At 44.1% G+C, this 25,271-nt stretch overlaps 1 protein-coding gene across 1 annotated transcript in view; it reads left to right on the top strand.

The window, feature by feature from the left end:
- Positions 1–25,271, top strand: part of CCSER1 (coiled-coil serine rich protein 1) — a 934,040-nt gene that overhangs the window by 821,593 nt on the left and 87,176 nt on the right. Inside the window, exon 10 of the mRNA XM_015418598.1 lies at positions 5,202–5,214. Coding sequence (XP_015274084.1) covers positions 5,202–5,214 — 13 coding nt within the window. The remainder of the gene's footprint in view (positions 1–5,201; positions 5,215–25,271) is intronic.

The raw sequence follows: 25,271 nt of genomic DNA, 5'->3' as shown, positions 1-25,271 counted from the left end.
CAAAATCTTCAGGTATTTCCCAACCCAGAGCTGGCAACCCTACCTCAATCTGAAATACATCTATACCACCTCTCCAGAGGCCTGCTCAAGGTAGCTTACAATTAAAAATCACAATATTAACACACAAGCCATTGGATGTAAGCAGCATAAACACTATCCATAAAACAGAAGCAAACCATTAAAAATCCTAATTAAAATCCTGGAAAGAGAAATATTTTAGCCTGGCACCTGAAAGAAAGTAAAGTAGGCACCAGGTGAGCCCCAGAAAATGTCCTGTCTCTTGTTGCCATGCCCTGACCTGGACGGCTCAGGCTGGCCCGATCTAATCAGATCTCAGAACCTTAGCAGAGTTGGCTCTGGTTAGTATTTAGATGAGAGACCACTAAGGAAGTCCAGGGTCACTCTGCAGAGGCAGGAAATGGCAGATCACTGCCTCTGAACATCTCCTGCCTTGAAGACCATACTGGCTCTCCATAAGTCGGTTACAACTTGATGGCACTTTCAACCACCAGTCACCATCTGCTTTAACTCTGAAGGCAGGGACAAAAAGAGCAGAGCATGAGACAATCTTAACTAGAGGCAAAGGCAGATCTTAACTACTTAACTGGCTGGATAGTATGTTTTGTGCCCCATTCTCCACAACTCTGTGAGTTATCATTGTCCAAGCTTATTATGTAGATATTTAGAAGCCTTTTTGTTGTCGCTCATTTTTCTGGGTTTACCCCAAGACGTCTATCAAGATGAACGTAATTGCTCCTGAAGTCAGAACTTGCCATTGCCAGCCTGCTTTGCATGTTGTATTTCCTGGAGCAACATAAAGATGCCCTTAAGTTCATTGGTGTCCCAGTAGACTTTACACACACTAATAGAAAGGATCAGTGGGAGCTGAAATATCCCACTAGTAATCCAGCAATCCCCCAAATGGACCATGCAAAAGAGAAATAATGCACCACGCTTCTGTGGGTTGTAATTCTGCTAATTGGCTGCATTTGTGTCTTAACGATGCTTTGGAGGAATTGTACAAGTTGCTTTCTTCCAGCCCAGTAAAATACATTGGAGTGACACCAGAAGATTGTATTCTGCTTAGCCGAGAATCATCTGAGTGTGAATTCTACATTGTTCAGTGCCTTGCTAACCTTTGAAAGTCCCTAAGGCTTCAGGATATGCTGCTTGCTTGATGCAAATGTATAACTGCTGTTAACATTACTAAGAGATGTGCATCAAAAGGAGAATTACTATAGGCTTCTGGTAAAGCGGAATCTTTTCTCCTGTCAGGTTTGACAATTGCAGGGCATTAGGCTGCAGCAGTTAAAAGCTCCCCACAGAGCTTATTAATAGTTTCCTCTTAACCCCATCCGTTACTATCCTTTGGGGAGTATATTTTATAGCTGTGGTCTAAACTCAGAAGTCTCGGCTTATCAGACGTGCCGCAGTCACAACTAGTGTCTGTGTACACTTTGGGAAGTAATGTAGTATTACTGCCTCGGAGAGTTGCCAGCTCTGGATTGGGAAATCCCTGGAGATTTTGGGGGTGGAGTTTAGGAAGGACAGGGTTTGGGGAGGGCAGGGACCTCAGCGGGGTATAATGACATAGAGTCCACCTTTCCAAGCTGCCATTTTCGCCAGGGGAACTGATCTCGGTTGTCTGGAGATTAATTCTAAAAGTGGGAGAGTTCCAGGTGCCACCCTGTGGGGATAACCATTTATTTACCATTCATATAACAATTAAAATTGGTATTTTTTAACTGCGATCAAAGCATGTATACAGTCTCACACTAGAATAGTCACTGTACATCCAAGTCTCAAGCACATTTATTTGGAAGTCTTCTCATCACTTTCAGTTAATTTACATCCAAATAAATATGCTTAGCCCTGACCTGGTTGGCCCAGGGAAGCCTGATCTAGTCAGATCTTGGAAACTAAGCAGAGTTGGCCTTGGTTAGTATTTGGATGGGAGGCCACCAAGAAAGCCCAGGGTTAGCCACAAGGTATAGATAGGGGCTCTGGGGCAAGTGATGCTCTGTCTTCTTGGTGCTTGGGGGGGTCAACAGTGGGAGGGCTTCTAATGTCCTGGCCCCACTGGTGGACCTCCTGATGGGCACTGGTATTTCTGGCCACTGTGTGATACAGAGTGTTGGGCTGGATGGGCCTTTGGCCTGATCCAACATTGGCGTCTCTTATGTTCTTATGTTGCGACGCAGAGGCAAGCAATGGCAAGCCACATCTGCTCATCTCTTGCCTTGAAAACCCCAAGGGGTTGCCCTAGGTTGGCTGAAACACAATGGCACTTTCCACCTGTGGTGCTGCTCCTTGGGGTGTGGGGGTGCAGGGGTGCAGGCAATGCAAAGACGACAGGATACAAGCTTGCAGGAACTGATCTGAAACCTCTCGGCTTCTCAGCATTTATTTTATACACCTTTCTTCCCCCTTCTCCCTCCCTCTCCCGCCGTAAGGGAGTTACAAACATTCGAGCATCCTTTTGGAATGTGTGTGTGTGTGTGTGTGTTTCCAGGCAGCTGTCCGCTATCTGCCTCTCCCCCTTTCTCTCAAGGCTAACTGACTGCGTAGTTTAGGCAGTCACCAGACTTCTCTTAGCACACAAACACTTCTGGGTTTCCAATCTCCAGCCAGGAGAATCCTGCACTGCCCTACATCCACCACTACCAAATATGCTTAAAAGCTCAGTCTTAGATACGCATGAGCAAATATACTCTTGGGTTGTGGTCACATGTGCCTGAAAAAAATGGGGGGGGGGAGTGAGGCTATTGTCTCCAGAGGAATTTGACCCGCAGTTGCGCAATCACACAGTCCTTGGAAGCTGTGGGCATAGCCCGCCACTGTGTGATCAGACGCAACCGCTGGTGAGTTGGGTTGGGGGTTTTTGCCCTTTGTTTCCGATGCGTTTAAATGAGGAATTGATGAATCACATCTCTGCACTGAGGACTTCCTGTGGAGTTTGCGATGATGCGCATACTGAGAAGGGGGAAGAACCAATGACACGGAGTCAGGATGGCCTGATCAGACCATCCCGAAACCATGAGAACGCGCTGGAGCCATCAGACACAGGAAAGTCCATCCATGGCCAGTCGCAATCCGTTTACTACCGGAATTTCCCCGGGGTCTTTTTACTCCGCTTCTGCAGCAGAGCAGAAGGAGTTGCTGGTGGCTGCGGGGCGCTTCCCAGATGTTGTTGTCTGATTGCGCCCTTTAAATCTGCCTGGCATTCGCACCTATGGCGGGGCTAATTGTGCATATGATCGCGGCCTTGTTTAGTCGTTTCTGACTGGTTTTGTAGATTCATTTGTATTGTACACTTGAGTTGTACAGATTTCATAGCAATTGATTTCTAGATTCAGCGTATGTCATTACTCAGTATAATGAATAACTGACTATTTACACATGAGCAGATAATGTTGAAACAAGTATACATTTTATGGGAGGAAATCGGGTGCATGGGAACAGAAAAACAGTTAAAATATTAAGAGTTGGTGCGGAAGGGACGGTGGCTTAGTGGTAGACAATTTGGTTTGCACACAGAAGAAAGGATCAGGTTGTCAGTGTTTCTGGAGAGAGGGCCTTTCTCCGTAGAACGGCATTTGGTTGAGGGCATTCTTTTTATTAGTGGATTCTCTTGGCCAATTTATCATGGATTTGACGTTTTGATTGTGGTTTTACTTCATGCTTTAATCTACTTGCTGACTGCAATACAAAAATACTGTAAATAAGGTGAATGGATAAATCACTGATAACATTAATAACAGTCTCATCCTGCTAATTAGCCATCTTTAGTACACAGTAATTGTGCACTCTTCCTAACAGCTTAGCACAATATGTTTGTTTGCAGCCCTGTCCTCCAAATATTTGAGCAGCTGCAGGTCGTATTGGCATGTCAGCTCTGCCAGTTACACGTACAGATTCCAAGTACACACACACGCTCACACACACACACAGCCATAAAACAAATCACTGTTGTACTACTGCTGGGAACACCAGCATCGTGCTGAAAGCAGGACCCATTTGTGGTGGTATCACCAACCCAAGCTCTCTATCCAAAGGAAATTTCAAGGAAAGCTTCGGTCCAGATTCAAAATGAGGTTCTAAAACATGTAACTGTGAAAACTGAGAACTATTTTGCTTGTACTTCAGAATTGGGCAGTGGCTCTTGTCCCGTCCAGCGCCAGCTGTGACTAGCCAGCGCTTTCTAGGCGTGAGCAACACACGACCACTGAAGAAAGCTTAAATCATCTTTATTCAACTTCACACGCATTCAGAAGATCATGTACTCACAGTAGCTAGGTGGGAGGTTACATCTTGTGATCTAGGTTAATTCAATAGCCGCGGTGAGAAAGAGATGGGCTTCCCCTCTCCTTGCCGTAAGGGTTGAATGCACAAAAGAAACGGAAAAGATCCATAAAATCAGGAAATTGCTCTTAATGAGCCAGTCAGAGGGAAGCTTCTGGGACCCTTAACTGCCAAGTACAATTCCCAGGAGCAACAAGTCTTAAAGATACAGCACAGTTTTACTAAACTACAGATAACACTGACTGGGGCAGCACAGCTCTTTTTTCTGTTGGGATGGACTGAGGAGTTTAAACAGTCCAAGAGGAAGCCAGTCTGAACAACCCCTGCAAGCCAGCAGTGCAGCTGAGACCTTGGACAACAGCACTGTCAAGAGACATCAACTCAGGATCACACTGCACTAAGGGTCCCCGACCTTTTTGCGCCTGCAGGTACTTCTGCAATTCTGACACAGTGTGGCGGGTGCAGCCACAAAACAGGGTTGCCAGGTCCTCCTTAGTCCCTGGCAGGGGACTTTGGGGGCATTTCTGGGGGGGGGGCGGCAAAGATGTCCCCAGTGCGATGACATCACACAAAAGTGATGTCATCACGTTAGAGATCAGCAATTGCACAAGTGCAGTCCAAGCGGCAAATTCACTGCTTGGAGTTCAGGTGCCGCCCCCACTTCTTGTCAAAGGCATTCAATGGGTCCTTTTAAGTACTTTAAATGCTTTTGGAAAGAAGCGGGGGGTGGGGTGCATGCATCTTGACTCCAAGCAACGAATTTGCCTCTTGGAGTTCAGGCATGCAGCCAGCATCCACCCGCTCCATCCCCTCCTGCAAGATTTAAAGGGCCCTCCAGCTGTTTGGCAGGCTATGTGTTCCTGCCAGTCAGCTGGAGGGCCCTTTAAATCTCACAGGAGGGGAGGAAGAGGAGTGGCTGCCAGTGGTTGCTGTTGGGGGGTGGGGCTTGGGAGCAGGAGCCTACAAAATCGGGGGATCCCCCACACCCACTTAGGGACTGGCATCCCTACCACAAAACAATTGCTGCAAGAGGCGCAGCCAGCCACAAAATGGCCACTGTGACTTGCTGTCAGTCATGCAGTGAAGATCTTTGTGCTTTGTAAAAAATCTGCAAATCCAGTTAAATCTCCAGTAGACAAACAGAAGCCTTGCTGCACAAAAAGCCCCACTGGGCCCCACCCACTTCCTTAAACACTTGGAGAGCACCAGGAAAGGTGTCAGCGGGCCCTGGGCACCACATTGGGGACCGCTGGTCTACTCGAATGTGTTGGATGTGAGCTGAGCTGTCTCTGCAGTGCTGGCTTGCAGTGCGGCAGGAGCCAAATAAGCTTGGCTTGCTCTTTGTTGACTCTGTTTGTTCCTGGCCCTCCAGGACAGCAGCCCACCAAGAACTTTCTTTGTCGTTTAAGTAGCCAGCCCCTCCATTAGTTACTGTTCTATCCTCTTGACCTATGTTTGTTTAAAACATGGTAGTCCAAAGTGCCATCAATCACAGCGGACTTATGGTGATCCCACTGGGTTTTGAAAGCAAGAGATGTTCAGAGGTGATTAGCCCTTGCCTGACTCCATGTCACAATTCTGGTATTCTTTGGTGGTCTCCCATACAAATACCTAACCAGGGCCAACTTGGCTTAGCTTCCAAGATCTGGTGAGACTGGGCTAGCCTGGGCTATCCAGGTCAAAGTTCGCTAAAGCATAAGAAGGTATAAAACCAAGTAACAAAGGTCGAATCTGCATTTGTCTTTCCCACCGGTGTCCCAGCCTTCTGACTCCGTCTTCAAAAAGCTGTCTGCATTTGGTTTCGTTTTCACACCTCAACAGTGCTAGCTAGCATACTTTTGCACATCCACATATGTTTATCACTTTCTCGTGGCAGCGCCACTGTCATTGCGCCTCCTCACTGCTTTAAAAGAATCTTCTCCTAGGGCTGCCAAGTGGGGGCAGGTGGTGGGTAAACTCCCGCTTTGGAGGCCCGATTTCCACCGCCACGGAATCAGGCCCCGGGGGGAACTCCGCCCCCAACCCCTCCGACAATTGGGGCCACGCCCCCAATGTGAGCAACGTAGCGCGTCACTTCCTGTGATGTGCTGGTGGTGCGTGCGCGCACGCATCGCTAAAGAGCTCCCGGAGCCCGGCAAGGCTCCCCCGCCGCCAAGGTAAGTAGACTTGGCAACCCTATCTTCTCCAAACAATGTTCAAAAAAGCATAGAGAAAGACATCACAGCAGCACAAAACTGATTTAAAAATGCAAATGCAGATTCAACCAAACTCAGACTTTGGCCATCCACGATGTACCTTTAAAGTATTTCATCTTGGGTTGCCAACTGATTCTGGCATCCATGTACATGCCTGTCTGAAGGTAACCCTTGACAGTGCATTTGAAGGGTGAGAAATGTTCCATATTTGCATTTTTAAAATATTCATTATGTAAATGCTTGAAGCCTGTGGTTTTCAATTGCCTTTCTAACAGTGGTCAAATGATGAAGGCAATCTGTTTAAACAAACTGGCATATAAGATAGCTGCCACACATTTGCCACACCATCTGCTAGGTAATAAAACAAGCAAAACAAACACACACACAAACCCTAGATCAATCCCTAGGGTGATCTTGTTATCTTTAAAAAAAAACACCCTAACACTTTATTTAACTCATTAATTTAGAATTCTAGATAACTGTTGCTACCTGCAGCATGGAGCAGTTAGGTGGACACCAACAAAGGCCTTTTAAAATGTATTTAGAAGACAATTACAGCATTTGATTTTCTCTTTGGAATATTTGCCCTTTGGATCATGCATTCAGTCAGCACGCAGGGTGTACAAGCGACAACTCATTTGTACAGTTAGCAGGTGCTTTTCTAATTTGGAATGTTGAAACTATTAAGGCCTCATATTCACCACCATATGTATCATTAGCCAGGACATATAAAAAGAGATTATCTCCCCTTTGTTGGTACCATAAACACTATTTTTAATTATTTTACGCTTCCAGGGAGGAAAATAACTGCTCTTCAGTTGTTTCAGTTGTCAGTGGTGGCCAACTGTGGAATAATGTAGGCTGTGCTCTTAAATGCTTGTTCACCAAAGTTCACTCTGTTGAAATAAATTATAATTTAACATTAAGGTGTAATTTTCATATGGAACACATTAAATTTGGGAAAATGTTTAATCCAGGATACTTGCCCTGTCTGACTGCATTTTCAAGCATTATGACTTTAGGAAACCCCGAGGAATACAGTTGCCAACTCTGGGGTGGGAGATTCCTGGAGCTTTGGGGGCAGAGCCTGGGGAAGCCAGGGTTTAGGGGAGGGAGGGACCTCAGCTGGCTATAGTGCTATAGTCCACCCTCCAAAGCAGCCATTTTCTCCAGGGGAAGTGATACCTATAGTTTGGAGATCAGTTGGAATTCCAAGAAATCTCCAAACCACACCTGGAGGTTGGCAGCCATCATGAGGAATGACATGAAGAGAGTCTAGCGGAAAGGAGGCATCATTTAGTTTGGATCCAACCCTTTGTGTGCACAGCTCTGATTGCTGTACATAAAAACTCTTGAATTGGAACCATTGTGGTTTATGGTATTCTGGCATCTTTTCTTATGACAATCCATACTTTAATGCAATGCTTTCTTTTTTTAAATCCAGAACCTCAAAGCTTCATTTTGTCTGCAGTTCTGCTTCTAAACTGAAACTCACGAGAGGAGGGGGAAACCCTTCTCACCGTGCAGTGTACAGTATTTTTTTATATTATCCCAGTTTTACTCACTCCCTATACAGTGTATATAGTTATTACATACTGGATGCTGATGGGTTTTTGCCCTAACTGTTAACAATTTTATTTCATCGGACTGTTCTGTTCTGAAAGGAGCCAGCCGACAATGGCTTTGTCTATATTTTGTTTGTTTATACTCTGCATTTATATTGCAATTACTAAAATGGACTAGTGTTTTTTTTAAAAAAAACCCTTCCTAGTACAGCTGCTTTCTGCCCTGTGGCACAAAGTAAAAAAGATCTTGTATGGGTGTTCTCCTCAACTTATTAGTTATTGACTAATTACAAAGCTGTGCAAACATATCCATAAAACAAAGGTTCAGATCAAAGCATTCTTCTCCATGGAAGACATAGAAATGCATATGCTGATTAAACGGCTACCAGTTAGGCTTCGTAGCTGGGCAGAACTTCTGTTTAGAACAGAGCCCTATCCAGAGCTCTTTTTCTCATGGATCTGAAGAGCCTTAGATGAAAGGTGCGAGATAAAATCTGTGGATTGTTATCATTTATTGAATGTTTAGCAAGTAGCTTGTTCTCAGCTCAAAGTGTTGTCACACTGGCTGTGCCATTTCTGTTTGCTGTGCATTGCATTCAAGTCCAGGATCAGCTGCTTAACTATCTGTCCAAGCTTGGGCTGAGTTTCCTACCCCGGTAGTAGAATGGGTGGAGAAGTGGCTATAAAGCTTTGTCCTCTTAGCACGTTGTCACCTGTACAGTAGTAAACAATGCCCCCAAAGTACAGCCAGTTAGCACTTACAGTTTTGCTTTCTTTGAATAAAACAATTCAAGATACTGTGATCCTATAACAAGTTTATAAATCTATACATTTTGCCATTGGAGTACCTTTTTTTTTTTTTTTTAATCTTAAGCTTATTTAACACATTGGGGCAAAAAACATTGATCTATTGAACCATTTTTAAGTCCTCTGGAGAGATACAGCCCTTCTTGACAACCTGAAATTGCTTCTTATAACCCTGGAGAATATTTTCTCCACCACAGACAGAGTCATGAGGTAGAAAAATAACCCAGGATACACACACACACAAAAAGGATAAATTATTAATTTAAAATGTTTTTTTCTTCCAAAATCTTGAGCGTTTATGGAAGATATTGGGGCTTGGGTCTGTGTGCACCAGGCTTCCGGTTACCCCCTAGGGCAGTGGCCCAGTGGAAAATTTTCTTCTCAGTTAATTGGGCAGTGTGCCATGCCTAAAGCTTATCAACTTTACTGATCTGACAAAGGGAGCTTTGATTTTCAAAAGCTTAGACTGACCAAATTTGACTCTCATAAGAACATAAGAACATAAGAGATGCCAATGTTGGATCAGGCCAAAGGCCCATCCAGTCCAACACTCTGTATCACACAGTGGCCAGAAATACCAGTGCCATCAGGAGGTCCACCAGTGGGGCCAGGACATTAGAAGCCATCCCACTGTTGACCCCCCCAAGCACCAAGATGACAGAGCATCACTTGCCTCAGAGTCCCTATCTATACTTTGTGGCTAATAGCCACTGATGGACCTCTGCTCCATATGCTTATCTAATTCCCTTTTGAAGCCGTCCATGCTTGTAGCCGCCACCACTTCCTGTGGCGGTGAATTCCAAGTGTTAATCACTCTTTGGGTGAAGAAGTACTTCCTTTTATCTGCTCTAACCCGACCGCTCAGCAATTTCATGGAGTGCCCACGAGTTCTTGTATTGTGAGAAAGGGAGAAAAGTACCTCTTTCTCTACCTGCTCTTTCCCATGCATAATCTTATAAACCTCAATCATGTCACCCCTCAGTCGTCGTTTCTCCAAGCTAAAGAGCCCTAAGCGCCTTAACCTTTCCTCATAGGGAAAGTGTTCCAACCCTTTTATCATTCGAATTGCCCTTTTCTGCACTTTTTCCAAAGCTATAATATCCTTTTTAAGGTGTGGTGACCAGAATTGCACACAGTATTCCAGATGAGGTCTCACCATTGATTTATATAGGGGCATTATGATATTGGCTGATCTGTTTACAATACCCTTCCTAATAATCCCCAGCATAGCATTGGCCTTCTTTATTGCAGTCACACACTGTCTCGACATTTTCAGTGAGTTTTCTACTACAACTCCAAGATCTCTCTCTTGATCAGTCTCTGCCAGTTCAGACCCCATCAACGTGTATTTATATTTAGGATTTTTGGCTCCAATGTGCATCACCTTGCACTTGGCCACATTGAACCCCATTTGCCATGTTGACGCCCACTCGCCCATCTTTGACAGATCCCTTTGGAGTGCCTCACAATCCTCACTGGTTTTCACCACCCGGAACAACTTCGTATCATCCGCAAATTTAGCCACTTCACTCCTTACTCCCAACTCCAAATCATTAATGAACAAGTTAAAAAGCAGTGGACCAAGTACTGATCCCTGCGGTACCCCACTGCTTACCCCCCTCCACTGAGAGAACTGCCCATTTATACTCACTCTCTGTTTTCTATTAATTAGCCAGTTTTTGATCCATAAAAGGACTTGTCCTTTTATCCCATGATTTTTGAGCTTACTTAGGAGCCTTTGATGAGGAACTTTATCTCTCAAAAGGTTATACTGACAACCCCTAGTTCAAGGGATTGCCGGGATGGGCCTGCAGAACACAAAATTACAAAACCCTGGGCGTGTGAGTCCTCACACAAACAGTCTTAGTAGCTGGCACTTTTGACTATCCCAGTCGCCAGAAGCCAAGGGGCAAGCTTCTAACCTTTCTGGGACTAAACAAGAAAGTCATCCCTACAAGGTAGGCCACTTGCAGAATGAGCTTCCAAAAGCAATTAATCTGGTAGATGAGCACTTGGTTTAGATACTGGAATTAGGATTGAAGCCACCTGAAGAACAAAACACCCCAATTGTGATTAAAAATGATTTATTAAAAGTGCGCAAGGATATTTCAAAAGTGAGGAATTAAAATAACAAATCTAAATTCAAAAGACTAGTTACACAGTAAAACATTGGTTCAAAAGTACAGATGTTACCAATCTCAGCTGAAGACATTCAGCAATCAAAAGTCCTCTCTGTCCAGAGCAAGCATTCAAGATGGTTCTGTTGTCGCAACCAGGAACCAAGGCATGCTAGTTTACGAAAGAAAGCGACTCAGGAGTGCTATCCAGAAGAGCTACATTTTGGGTTACAAAAGCAAAGTTTTTTATGACTAGAGATCCAACGTGGTCTGGGGCCCTTGGACCAATCAGATATCCAGTTATTGATGTCAGTTGATGGGGTGACCCAGTTACTAGGCAAATGAGCTCAAGGGAGTTGGCCTAAGCTGAACTGATAGGACAATCTGCAGCTTTGTCCTCCCAGCCCTAGAAGGTGTGAATCATGACACTTAATTGAATGAAACATGGTTGATTGGTTGCTGAGGCACCAATGTGCTGGCCTTGGAACAAGGAGTCAGAGATAGCCATTTCCCTCCCTGCACCTGGATTCTTATCTTGTACCATGAAGTCAGCTTGCTGAATCTTCCCAGCAAAGTTCAAACACAATTATTTTTTCTTCTTGGACTTTACAGTTAGCCGTTAGAATGAGGCCTGAACCAATGTTTGAAAAATAACTAAGACCTGAACAAGAAACCCATTTTCTTGACTGTTTGTCTCTAAGGTGCTACCTGGAATTACCAGGTCCCCCCTGGCCACCAGCAAGGGAAGAAGGGGGGGGGGGTAGGGTTGCCAGATCCAGGTTGGGAAACTCCTATAGATGTGGGGATGGAGCCTGGGGAGGACAGAGACCTCAGTGGGGGAACAATCAGGGCTCTTTTTGTAGAAAAAGTGCAGCAGGAACTAATTAGCATAATAGGCCACACCCAACCGCAGAAACTCATTAGCCTATTAGGCCACACCCCTGACAGCACAGCTCAATAGCACATTAGGACGCACCCCCATGTTACCAGAAGTGTGGTCATCCAGCCACACTCACCTTTCCCTTCTTATTTTGTTTACCTTGTTTGTTGTCAAAACCCAGAGCTTTTTTTGTAGCAGGGACTCCTTTGCCTGTTAGGCCACACACCCCTAATGTAGCCAATCCTAATGAGTTTCTGCTGTTGGATGTGGCCTGTTATGCTAATGAGTTCCTGCTGGGCGTGGCCAACTCGGGAGCCAGCCGGGACTCCGTTCCTGTGCGTTCCTGCCCAAAAATAGCCCTGGGTACAATGCCCTAGAGTCCACCCTCCAAAGCATCCATTTCCTCTAGGAAGATTTTTCTCTGTATTTTAGATATGAGCTGTAAATCCAGGGGATCCCCAGTTCCATCCTAGAGTTGCCTATTAACTGGACCAGTTCCAACCTGGGGTATGCCTATTAACTGGACTCAAATCCAGTTTTACTGAGTACCTTCAAATTCTAAATGCATGGGATGGGAGGAAAAAAATTCTCCCTACCCAGTTTCTCCACCCAGTTATTATTTTATAAACCTTTCTATTTTACTTTTATTGTTTTATATTTAGTATCTTATGTTTAATATGTATTATTTTACAAACCTCTGTCATGTCTTTCATAGTCATCTGTTCTCTCAAATGAACAGCCCCATCCTTTTCAGCGTTTGTTCTTTAGTTTTTGAGCCAATCCCTTAACCATCAGTTTTCCCAGCTCTGTTTTTTATTTTTATTTTTGAGATACATTGACCAGAACTGTGTGGACTATTTCAAAGGGGACCACTCCATATATCTATATAAGGGCATTATAATATTGGTGTTTTATTTTCAGTCCCTTTCCTAATAATCCCTACTTTCCCTTTGTCACCACTGCCATGCATTGAGATCTTCAAGCTCCTCACTTTAGCCCCGAGATATTTTTTTTTCATTAGTGGTCACTGCCAGTTCAGATCCAACAAGTATATACCAAATTAGGAACTTTCCACAATCCAGTTTGGTTTTCACCATCCTGAATTATTTCTTATCCTCAGCACTGTTTATCGAAATTTAGTTTTCAATAGGATTTCCGTGTGCTGGATTTCAAATGCTCAACCCAATCTGCTCCTGAGTATGTGGCAAACTGGCTTGCATCCAATACTTGGACTCAACAAAGCTGTTGACTGCAGTGTCAGATGGCTGGTTTTTAAAAAAATATATTTTGTACACCATTTAGGAACAGACGGAGTTGAAGAACTCTTTAAGTATGAAGTATTGTCTTTGACTAAAATACTTTGGTCTGTCCTTCTAAACTAGCTGACACAAGCTGACTACAGTTTGTTATATGTCTGCAGGTTTGACAAGATATTAAGGTGAGATATTTTTGATAAGAAGGTCCACTAACTCATTGAGAACAATATGTTCAGGTGCTGCTTCAAAAGGATTGCAGAATGCAGAGAGCACAGAGCTTGGAAAGGGAACAGGTAGCTAAAGAAGGGATTGAAAATATCACAGTGCCATTCTACAAACTTATATAATAATAATAATAATAATAATATTTATTGCATTAGCAAGAAAGCCATAGCAACTGTACAGAATAAAAAAAACACCAAAACAACAACAACTACAAACTTATACAGTAAGCAAATTAGGGGGAAAAATTGTACCCTGGGTCACTTCAACCTCAAAAAGCACTGGAAGATTCAGAAGAGCTCAGCCAATGGTCAGGGTGGTGCTATATCTTCTTGGTACAGCCCTTGGTTCAGTTCTCTGGGTCTGGTACCACGTACCTCCTTCTGACATCCCACCCTCCTTATTCATCCAAACCTATTGTATTTTACTGTCTTTAATTGTATTTCATTGCAGTGTGAACAGCTTTGGGAACTTTTTAGTTGAAAGGTGGCCTACGGTGGAGGGCCAGTTTGGTGTAGTGGTAAGAGCGGTGGACTCTAATCTGGAGAATCGGGTGTGATTCCCCACTCCTCCACATGCATCTGCTGGTGTGACCTTGGGTCAGTCACAGTTCTTTCAGAGTTGTTCTCTTAAGAGCAGTTCTCTCAGAGTTCTCTCAGCCTCGCCTACCTCACAAGGTGTCTGTTGTGGGGAGAGGAAGGGAAGGAGATTGTAAACCACTCTGAGGCCCTGGTCACACGGGCCAGATAACGCATGGGGGAGGCATGGCTATTTGTGCCGTCGCAAGTTGACCCGCCACTACACGATCAGACATGACAGCGATGAACCGGGGGTTTTTTTTGTGGCGCATGCTCCTGGCGCGCTTCAACGAGGCAAAAGGAGCACGCTGGAGCAATCAGATGGAGGAAGTCCGTCTGCGGCCTGTCGCAAATGCTTGATACTGGACTTTCACGGGTACTTTTTAACTCCAGATCTTTGGCTGGACGAGACGGTATGGCGACGGGTGCGTGACGCTTGCCTGATGTGTCTGTTTGATCGCACCCTTAAAATCCCCCCGGCATTCGTGAGTATCCCGTGGCAAATTCTGTGTGTGACCAGGGCCTGAGACTCTGAGTGAAAGTCGGGGTATAAATCCAATCTCTTCTTCTTCTCTCTTCTTCTTCTATGAATGAATTAATTAAATAATAGCATGTTTTACAAAGGCCTCTTACAAGGTTAAGTTAGGATGGACCATCCCAAATATATTTCAGGTTGCTCTGAGAGCTATTTGGAACAGAGAAACTGGTTGTCACCATTCTACCTCATGAATCCTAGAAGGAATCTTGAGCAAAATCCCCACAATACATATTAGATGTTCCACTAGGTAGGTATCTGTATCCAGTCTGACACAGCACTGCATGCAGGTCAGGAGCATGCGACTGTGATGTTGACTATACTCTGTTTTATCTATTGGTGTGGAACTTTAATTTTCACTTATGACATCTGTTACTTTGTTATATAACAAGGAGCTGGTACCTGTCCATTAGCTCTTGGGAACTCTCCCCACCCAACATCTTTTTTGTGCCTTTGACCTACCAAGGACAACACTGTGTGCTCTGACCAGCAGTGGTTTTCTGGGGTCTCAGGCAGAGGTCTTTCACATCACCACTAACCTGATTCTTTTACCTGGATCAGGCAGGGATTGCAACTTGCAATCCTAGAAACACTTTCCTGGGAATTAGGAAATAAAAGTGGGCTTACTTCTGAGTAGACCTGCTTAGGATTGCTCTGTAAATCCAGGCCCTTCTGCATGCAAAACTGCTTTACCACCAGACCCAACAAAATAAAGGTTTGGCATAGTTAGTCCAAATCTGCTTTTGCAAGAAGCGTTAACTCATTCCTGGCTTTGTGCAAGCCCCGAAAAGGTTGCAAATTAAAAGCCATCCACACAATGACAGTGCAGTGTGAACTGAGTGCAACCTTAATGACACTCCTCTGCTGCAGTCATATCTCTTCCTTAGTGTTTGAATTATTAAGCTTAATTGTAGCCTTGCTAAAGCCACCAAAGCCATATTTATTGGATTTATATGTGTCATGGGCTGCTGACAGCTTTATGAGCGAAATTGATCGGAGCATCTTGATGCATTTTGTTACTCTCTTTTCTCCCTTCATAATTAAGGAAGGGTTTTTTGCACTAGGCTGACATAATTTTAATGATGCTGCTTCTATGAAAATTTTAATTAAATTTTATAAATCTATGAATTTTTCCCCATTTCTCTTTTCTAATGGGGTAATAATCTAGAAAGTATTTTTCCCCGTGCTTGTTGAGAGAAAGAATGATACGAAGAGCAATGTTTAAGGTTTCTGTATCTTCTCCCAAAATCCAGTCATTAATAAAATAACTGACTCGCATTAAAAACTAACAATAATTTCCAAGCAGAATGCATTTTAAAAGGCAAATCTCCTGCGGAAAAGGAGCTCATTTTTATAAGAGATTAATATATTTGAGAAGCAATGAGGAAATGAGAAAAAATGGAAGAGGGGGGAAAATGAGAGATTTGTGTGCCAACTGTAAAAATGCTGTCTTTAAAATGCTCCTTTTTTGTTAGATAGACCAAGAAGGAGCCCGATGAAGAAGAAAACACTCATTTATATATTAACACCCTTGAATGTGTTCTTGGTGTCAAGGATTAGGGCCCCCTCAATTTTCTTCTTATTTCTCAGAATTCACCTCCATTTGCAGAACTTCTCAATGCATCATCTATTATTCCAGAATGGTTCCACTGCTAGATATGAGAATGAGCTCCAGCATAATGTGCTATTTTTCATACAATGATAACAAGAAACATCAAAGGTCACCTTCATGCCAGGCCTTAATGTCGCTGTACTAAAAGCAGCCATGAAAGAGCGTAACACGGCTTCTGCTTAGGACCAGTCTGGCTGTTCAGGGAGGAGGGGGGGAACCAACCCAAGAGGTTACAGCATGTCCTCCAGTATGTCACGATGAAAATAGGGACACTGGTTTAACACTCCTACTCTTGTACTAAGAATCAATGTACAAGCCAGCTGCCTCCCATACTGCACAATGGTGAAAGTTCTATTCTATCCATTTGTTCTGCCAGAGCCCGCCTTGGACTAATTTAAAGGTACAGAGAGTATTTGTTCTTTTAAAGAAGTATTAGGATATGCTATATTGGCTGCGGTCACACGGAACAGAAGCCACACAAGTGAGACGGAAAACAGGCGGAGTTTCCGGGCGCGATCTCACCAGCACATCTGGGAAGCGTAGCACTTCCGTGGCTCAACCGAGGATTCCAGCCGAAACTGCGTGGCAAAAAACTAGTACCTTGGAGGTACTAGTTTCCGGAAACTGCGGGGCAAGGGCGGGCGTCTGATCGCGTTTCCGGTGGCATCCAGCGCCTGCCCATGTCCCCTTGCAAATAAGGTGTGTTTTTTTTCGTCCAAGTCTCTGTGGATGCGCACACGCACCCAACGGAGCATGCGCATTTGTCGTGTACACACAAAAAAACAACAGTTTGCCGCGGCGCGCGCTTCTTCATTGCACGCCGGCTTCTCCTGTGATTGGCACCTCTCCCTTGCCATGGAACCTCCACGGTACCTCCACAGGACCTCCACGGGAGGTCTGATCGCATAACCACGCAGTAGTTTGCCCCAGGGCAAACAGCCACGCTTCTCCCCCGCAGTTTCCTGCCCGTGTGACCGGGGCCATTATCTACCAAACTATACCAACGGATGCAATGGCTGGCTATGACAAATAGTGCCTTAGTGTTTCTGAGCATCTATTTGCAAAAGGGTGTACCACCAATGAGATGCAACTACCAAGGCCACTCTCACAAGTACCAGAAAACCCATACCATCCCTGGTTAAGCTGGGACACTTGGAGTATATAGCACAGTCTGCTGGGACCATACCCTTTCAGAATGCAAGTAGGGGTCTCATATATTTGAACGTCTCATCACATGAAAAACACCCTTCCTGAGATAGCTAGTGTCTCAAAGAAAAACCTTCTAGGTTAGTATTCTATCTAACAAACAAGTTTATTGAGCCAGACCAGAGTTGCAGAGCCAAGCAACCACAAACCACTGCTCATCTCTTGCCTTGAAAACCTCAGGATGGTTCACCATAAATCTGTTGTGATTTAATTATTCTTATTATATTAGATTTTTAAATTTCCAAAGAACAACCCACAGAAGTGGCAAGCTTGCAGAAGCAGACTGGCCATTATGGCCACCAGAAGAGGTCCTGCTGGGCTGATGGCCTTAGGGGCAACCTTTCCTGATTCCCTCATGCCTGGGTCCAGCCAGCCTAAAGGGGGAAGGAGACTGGCCCAGCCAAGCAGGAGCAGCTGCTGGGTAGAGGGAGGCTACAGGAACCAGGCAAGTTGTCCAGTGGCTGCCAGCAGGCCCAGCAAGTCCATCCTCCATCAGGGAGGCATGATGGGGAGAAGACATGTTTGGGGAGGGAGGGTTCCTGTCCACAGCCATTTTGCTCTCCCACCCTGCAAGCTTAGGAACACTTCTGAAATTCTCCAACCAGGACTTGACAACTTCTAAATTCACCTAGCTGAATGTAACCCATTAAGCCATGACTTTTCTGCTCTTTTTCTGCCTATCAAAGCAGCCATTTGAAACCATAACCCGATCTCCCCATTTTTGTGGGCTTGAAAATTGCTTGTTACATGAATCGGCTTTAGTCTTTTGTTGCTGTTTTTTTTTTTTTAATCCTTTACATATTTGTAATTTCAACTAATTTTTTTCCATATGGAGTTCAATGTGCTGTGCATTATGACAATCAGGGACAACCTTTCTCTCCATCTGTTAACTCTGCCTGGCTGAGGAAATGAGCATGTTCATTTCGAGAAGTGATTTCTTTGCTCTTCCATATCTGAAAATTACACCTTTCTTCCGGGTCATTTGTATGTGAGGAATACAAAGTTAGCTTAACAAAGAATCACAGTGACATTAACAACCTGATTTACTATCTCCTTTCATATTCCTAATAACAAGGAGTCATCTTTTTGTTCACCATAAGGCTCTTAATTCATAATTCCCTTATATCATGTTTTGTGACATTTGCAATTAAATAGTGGTGACAAAATAGATTTCTTGATGTGAGACTGAGTCCTCTGGTGGGGGGGGGCTTCCTTTTTTGACTAGATTGCATTGATTACTTCAGTTCTTCCCTTCTAGTTAAATAACACACTGAAATGAATATAGGAAATCTGTCCCTTCCCGCATGAATCTGGACTCTTTAGTTACTATGAAAGCAAGGGTATTGTATACTCCTAATTTACATAGTAGCTAAAGACTCCAGATTTTCTTGAGAGAAGGGTCAGTTTTCCTGCATTCATTTCACTGTGTTATTTAATTAGAAGGGAATAATTGCAACAATCAATACAATCTAGTCAAAAAGGAAGAACTTCCCCCACAGAGCACTCATCCCAAGAAGTCTACATGTTGTCATAGCCATTTAATTGCAAATATCACAAAACATGGTGAAAGAGAATATGGATATTAGATACTTCTAATATGGATGTTGGATACTCCTAATTGGGATGGCCCAGATCTTGGAAGCCAAGAAGGGTTGACCTTGGTTAGTATTTGGATGGGAGACCACTAAGGAAGCCCCAGGTTGCTATACAGAGGAAGACAATAGCACACCACCTGTTAGTCTCTTGCCTTGAAACCCATATGGGGTTACCATAAGTCAGCTGTTACTTGACAGCACCATCTACACACACACACCCCTAATTCTTCAAAAAGATTCAATGTGATCTTGGCTTGGATCATTTGGATTTGTTCCACTAATGGTAGCATCTTCCTCTGGCACAAGATAACAGACCCCAACACAAGAGACTTATGAACTAGCCACACACACACACACACACACACACACACACACACACACACACACACACACAATACTATACCACATTGGCTCCGTGAAAACTTCATGCTCATGTATTTTATGTTATTTGAATATCCAAAAGGAAAACAGAGCTTTAAGTATGCATCATACTGATCTTCTGAGGAGGGGAATATATCTCAAAATACATTGATGGGTAGAAACCATCTGCTTTTGCACAGTTCTGTGACAGACAGGCTAGATTTTGAAAAGATGTCACTCATGAGAACTTGATGCCACTGTAGCCCATCTTCATGTCACTATAGCTACTTGCACTCTCTTCTTGTCTTAAAGAGCAGCTGGATTTGAGTCCACTAGCACCTTAGAGACCAAAAAGATTTTGGGGGGGGGGGGGTATGAGCTTTTGAGGATTGAAGCTCCATCAGATACTTTGACTCTCAAAAGCCCATACCTCAAAAAATCTTGTTGGTCTCTGAGGTAATATTGGACTTAAATCCAGCTGTTCAACATGGCTACCTTCCAAATGTCTTAAAGAGGCTCTGAAATGATTAATGTGTGTTAATATACAGAAAGGTTCCCCTTATTCCACCTGCTGAAGTCAGGAGTCAGCAAGAGCTGGCCATGTGCATCAGAAGCCAACAGCCTGTGTCTGTACTTGTGCAGCTTTACACTTGTAAAAATTCTGAGGTAAAGGCAACTATTTGGGCACTTCTTTATCCTACTTGTAATTTTGCTTCTTTGTGGCTTTGAAGATTCTCAGCTGCCTCAGATGCTACCGTTTCTGTTTCTCAATTACAATTTGTGTATTGTTTCTTTGCTTGTTGTTTGATAGTTATGCTGAATTGGGTCACAAATCACTTGCTGGTACATTGTACCCCCTGGTCTTATTACTTCCAATAGAGGTAATCTGGGTTTTATCTATCTGGATAATTTAAAATGTACATTATGCACACTCTAGCCTCTTAAAGCTGCTTTATTAACAGAGCCATTTCATAGTCCAGTTGTTCTTTCCACTGTGGAAGGATCCTGCAATCTGTCCTGACAGCTAACTTCCCTATCCAGAGCACATTGAGTCTCTCTTCAGAATGAATTTACCTCATTTAACTTTTTAATTTCCCCCCATATCCATTTTTTTCAGTGCATTCTAAATTCTCCTTCACAAACGCAGGGCTTCTCTTTCAAAAAACAGCCTCTCTATTTCTCTTCTGCCATGTGTAGTGAAGGACAAATGCTTTGTTTGGAATAGGGCTGAGTTAATGTTTTACTCATTGTTGGTGGCATTTTATCAGTGGTTTCGATTGTCTGCTCTTCACTCTTGTTTTTGTAGATTGTTTTGTACTGTGCGTGTGCCAGTTGTACAACTTGTATGACTAATCCGAACCTTTAACCACAAGAAAAGGCAGGGTATAAATATGTTAATAAATTTATGCCACATTCATTCATTAAATTAGTTATTTATTGAAACATTTATACCCATATGTTCTCCAAGGACTAAAGGCAGCTTAGACGAGGGGCTGTGGCTCAATGGTAGAGCATCTGCTTGGCCTACAGAAGGTCCCAGGTTTAAACCCTGGCATCTCCAGTTAAAAGGATCAGGTAGTAGGTGATGTGAAAGACCTTGGAGAATGCCTGCTGATCAGAGTAGAAAGGCATGGCCTTGTTGAATCCATGATCTGACTCAGTAATGCCATGTTGCAGTGAAACAATACCAGTTAAAACAGCCTAAGCTTTCTCAGCTCACTGGTCCATTAGCCCCACTAAAAGGTCCTCTGAAGAAAAATAGCATTTGCATGCCGTGCAAAAAACAGCAAGTGACAGTGCCCTCTGTACTTCTTCAGGCAAACATCGAAAGCAGTGGTCCTGCCACTGGAAATGTCCTTGCCTAAGCTGAGTCAGAGGGCACTGATTAGACAGAAGGAACCTTGAGGAGAAAGCCATCTGGTAAATAGACAAGGAATATTTATATTTATGACATGTGTATAATGTGGAACTTTGAAGCCTAAGAGAATTTATTCCAGCATAGGTTTTTGGGAATCAGGGCTCATTTCATCAGATATAGTACACATGGATCTGATTAAGTGAAATCTGACCCAAAAAAAGTTTCTGCTGAAATACGTTTCAGGAAGATAAACATGTTGGCCTGCAGTTAGGGTTGCCAAGTCTGGGTTGGAAAATACCTGGAGACTTTGGGGGTGGAGCCAGGAGAGGGTGTGGTTTGGGGGAGGGGTGGGGCCTCAGCATAGTACAATGCCACAGAGTCCACCCTTCAAAGCAGCCATTTTCTCCAGGGGAGCTGATCTCTTTCGGCTGGGGATCAGTGGTAAAAGCGGGAGATCCCCAGGCCCCACCTGGAGGCTGGCAACCCTACCTGCAGTAGATGAGCTAGATTCAAGTACAATAGCACTTTAGAGACCAAAATTTTGTGGGCATAAATTTTTGAGAGTCAGGGAGATTTGACTCGCAAAAGTTTGTACCCCCAAAATCTTGTTGGTCACTAAGGTGCTAGTGGACTCAAATCTAGTTCTTCTGTGGAAATGAGTTTTCTCTAAGGTGCCACTCGGCTTCTGTTAATTGTTGCTGCAAACAGACTAACACTGCTACTCCCTCTGACATCAGGCAGACAGTGTGTACAGTGTGAAATACCTCGGGGTGAGGGACGTCTCTGGATGATCCTAAACACCCACCACCACCACCTAGGTATACCAACCAGAAACAGGCAAAATACCCTTGTCTCTCTCTTAATAGTGTTAGAGTACAATTCCAAGCAGGTCTCTTTAAGAAGCTGATTCAAGTCTCCTCAGTAGGGCTTTACACCCAGGACAGTGTTCTTAAGATTGCCCCATAAATCCCCACAAGTGCAGTTCCTGGGTCCAGTAGTCAAATGATAGCAAAGATGCTTATTTGCTCCTAGCACTGCTTTCCATCTTCAGGTCCCCGGACCCTTCCAGAGATAAGGGCAGGGGCATCCCTGGCCAGGGACAATGAGGGGAGTAGCTACATCAGGGCCTAACTCAGAAGGAAGGGTCAAGTATAGGGTTGCTAGTATTGGGTGTGGAAATTTTGGGGTGGAGTCTGGGGAGGGGAGGGACTTCAACAGGGTGTAATGCCATAGGATCTCCTTTCCAAAGCAGCCTCTTTTTTTTTTTTGCAAGCGGAACTGATCTCTGTCACCTGGAGATTGGTTGTGATCCCAGGAGATCTCCAGCCACCCCCTGGAAGTCGACAGCCTTAGTGAACTGGCCAAGGTGGCAACCAAGAGGATCTGAAAAAAGACTGTTCCCCCAGATGCAGGACTAGCAATTGGGCCTGAGGCAAGCAGCTCAGAAGGAAAGTGTTGTTAAAGAAAAGAAACATTAAAGATAAAAATCATTGGGTCTACCGGAGAGAAAACTTGCCACCAGAAAACAAGAGGGGAAATAATATTGGTTATTTTATCCTATCAACATGACCTATTTGTAGTAGGGGAGGAAGCTGAGCACTAGTTTATCCTGGGACTCAAAAGCACATGTATGCTTGCCATTGGGGCTTAATGGAATCTAAAGGGAGGCCAAGCATTGTCAACGGATGTCTGTGGGAGGAGATGAAACCAAGCACATATCCAGTCATTTGTGGACCGGTGTCAAATTTAGCATGTTGCTGGAAGTTTTGGGTTTTTAAAAAATTTCTTTACTGTACTTATATGCAACCTCTTCATTAAGAGCCAGTTTGGTGTAGTGGTTACGTTTGCAGACTCTAATCTGGGAGAACCGGGTTTGATTCCCCACTCCTCCACTTGCACCTGCTGATGTGACCTTGGGTCAGTCACAAGCTCTGGCACAGCTGTTCCTGAAAGAGCAGTTTGTGTCAGAGTTCTCTCATCCTCACCCACCTCACAGGGTGTCTGTTGTGGGGTGGGGTGGGGTGGGGAGGGGAAAGGAGTTTGTAAGCCGCTCTGAGACTCCAAGTGAAGGGCGGGGTATAAATCCAATCTCTTCTTCTTCTAATAATAATAATAATAATAATACCTGAAGCAGTTCACAGCAGAATTAGAAGATGTAATTGTCTAATAAAATCAATACACAAACACAGAACAACATTGGCCAGATGTAAAAAATCAAATAATCATAGCCTAAGAGACAGACACCAAGCATATATCCTAAAAACAAAACAAAAACAAACAGTGAGGGAGTGGGAATGGAAAGAAGGCCAACCAATTTAAAATTTTGTGAAAACCTAGGCAACAACTGCTATTTAGATACGGATGCCAGCCTCCAGGTGGGACCTGGTGGTTCCCCAGAATTACAGCTCATCTCCAGACTACAGAGATCAGTTCCTCCAGAGAAAATGGATGCTTTGGAGGGTGGACTGTATGGCATTGTACCCCACTGAAGTCCCTGCCCTATCCAGGCTCCATTACCAAATCTCCACAAGTTTCCCCACTTGGGTCTAGCAACTCCACCTCCCCCACCTCCCACCAGTGTCTGGGGAAACCGGGCAACCCTACATTTGGAGATTATCCAATAGCTGAGACATAGCAACAACAAAAACACTTTAACAATACCTATGAATGTGATGAAATAGTGAACTCAAAGGAAGCACATTACCTGGAGTGGCGTGGTTGCCACCTCTTCTGTCGCTGCTTCCATACCGCTTCATATAATGAGTGTTTGTTCCACATATACTGTGCTGGTAGTCTCATTACAAGGTTCTCTACATCCGATCAAACAGAAATAGCTGTCCTTGAAAACCTTGGTTGGTACAGAATGCTGCAGCCGGGAGTTGACTGGAGTAGGTTGCAGGGACCGTATCACTCCAGTCTTGGCCTATCTACACTGGCTCCCTGTTTGTTTCCAGGGCCAATTCAAGGTGCTGGTATTGAGCTTTAAAGCCCTATATGGCTTGGCTGTGGTTGCCAGACTCCAGTTGGGGGTGGGGGATCCCCCAGTTCGGAGCCCCTCCCCCCACTCCTCTGGACTACTCATCTGTCTACTGCCAGCAGAAGACTTCTGTTTTGTCTTGTCCAGGGGTCATTTGGGGGGGGGACGCGGGGGGACGCCATCCCCCCGGGTGAGGTGCGGGAGGGTGGGGCCTGGAGCTCCCTGCTGGTGCCCGCTGGAGGTCGCCGCCGGCTGTGGGGAGGACACACTTCCGGTGATGTCAGGGGGTGTGGCATATGCTAATGAGTTATGCTAATGAGTCCCCCTAGCTCTTTTTCTACGAAATGACCCCTGGTCTTGTCTAGTGTTCCCTCAGTGACCCCTCCTTCTTTCCCTGTGTTTTAAGTGCTGTTACTGCATTTTTACACACATTTTAGTTTTCATTTTAATTGTTTTAATGCTCTGTTTTTTATTGTTAGCTGCCTTAGTGGCCTCTGACTGGGCAGAAAGGTGGGCTATATATTTTGTAAACAACAACAACAACAATAGTGTCTGATTGCACTCTTGTTACACAGTGGTATAGGAGCAACCATAGAGAGATGCACTTACCATACCTCTATAGGTAACTAAACCTTAGAACTGAGTGTAGCCAAAGGCAAGCCATTTTATTCTTGCACGTGTCCATGACTTCATAGAGCAAAATGGAGAATTACACTTGGTTTAAAGCTAGGAATGTCTTTTTATTCTTAGCAATGATTACTGAATGACAATTTTTTCACAGCGTTTCTTGGAGGAAATAACAAACAAACAGAAATAGCAAAGAAACAGAAAGGTAGTTTCACATTTTCTATGGCAATGTCATAACCTACATTTTCTCATTTACAATTTCCCATTACACATATGGTAACTCCTCTTACTATCCCGTTGTATTCTGAAACATTTGAGTTCATGACCTGCAAAGGACAAAAGAAAAACAATAATTAAATACTGGTATTTGCTGAAAGACCTACTAACAGCTCTTTGAATGTTTTGTGGCTCATAGAATGATAGGGGTCAGCTTTTTCAAATGGCATTTCTGTTCACCTTTACAATAGTACAGCATTTCTCGAAGCTCATTCATGCAGATATGGTTCTTACAATTTCTCTGTCCATATAATTTACAATATAAATTCTTCACACAAAAGGAAGGAAGGAAGGAAGGAAGGA

This window comes from Gekko japonicus, unplaced genomic scaffold (assembly GCF_001447785.1).
Source record: "Gekko japonicus isolate JY-2015 unplaced genomic scaffold, Gekko_japonicus_V1.1 scaffold387, whole genome shotgun sequence".
Taxonomy (NCBI): domain Eukaryota; kingdom Metazoa; phylum Chordata; class Lepidosauria; order Squamata; family Gekkonidae; genus Gekko; species Gekko japonicus.
The sequence above is the reverse complement of the archived record's forward strand: the minus strand, read 5'-3'. Positions and strand labels throughout refer to the sequence as shown.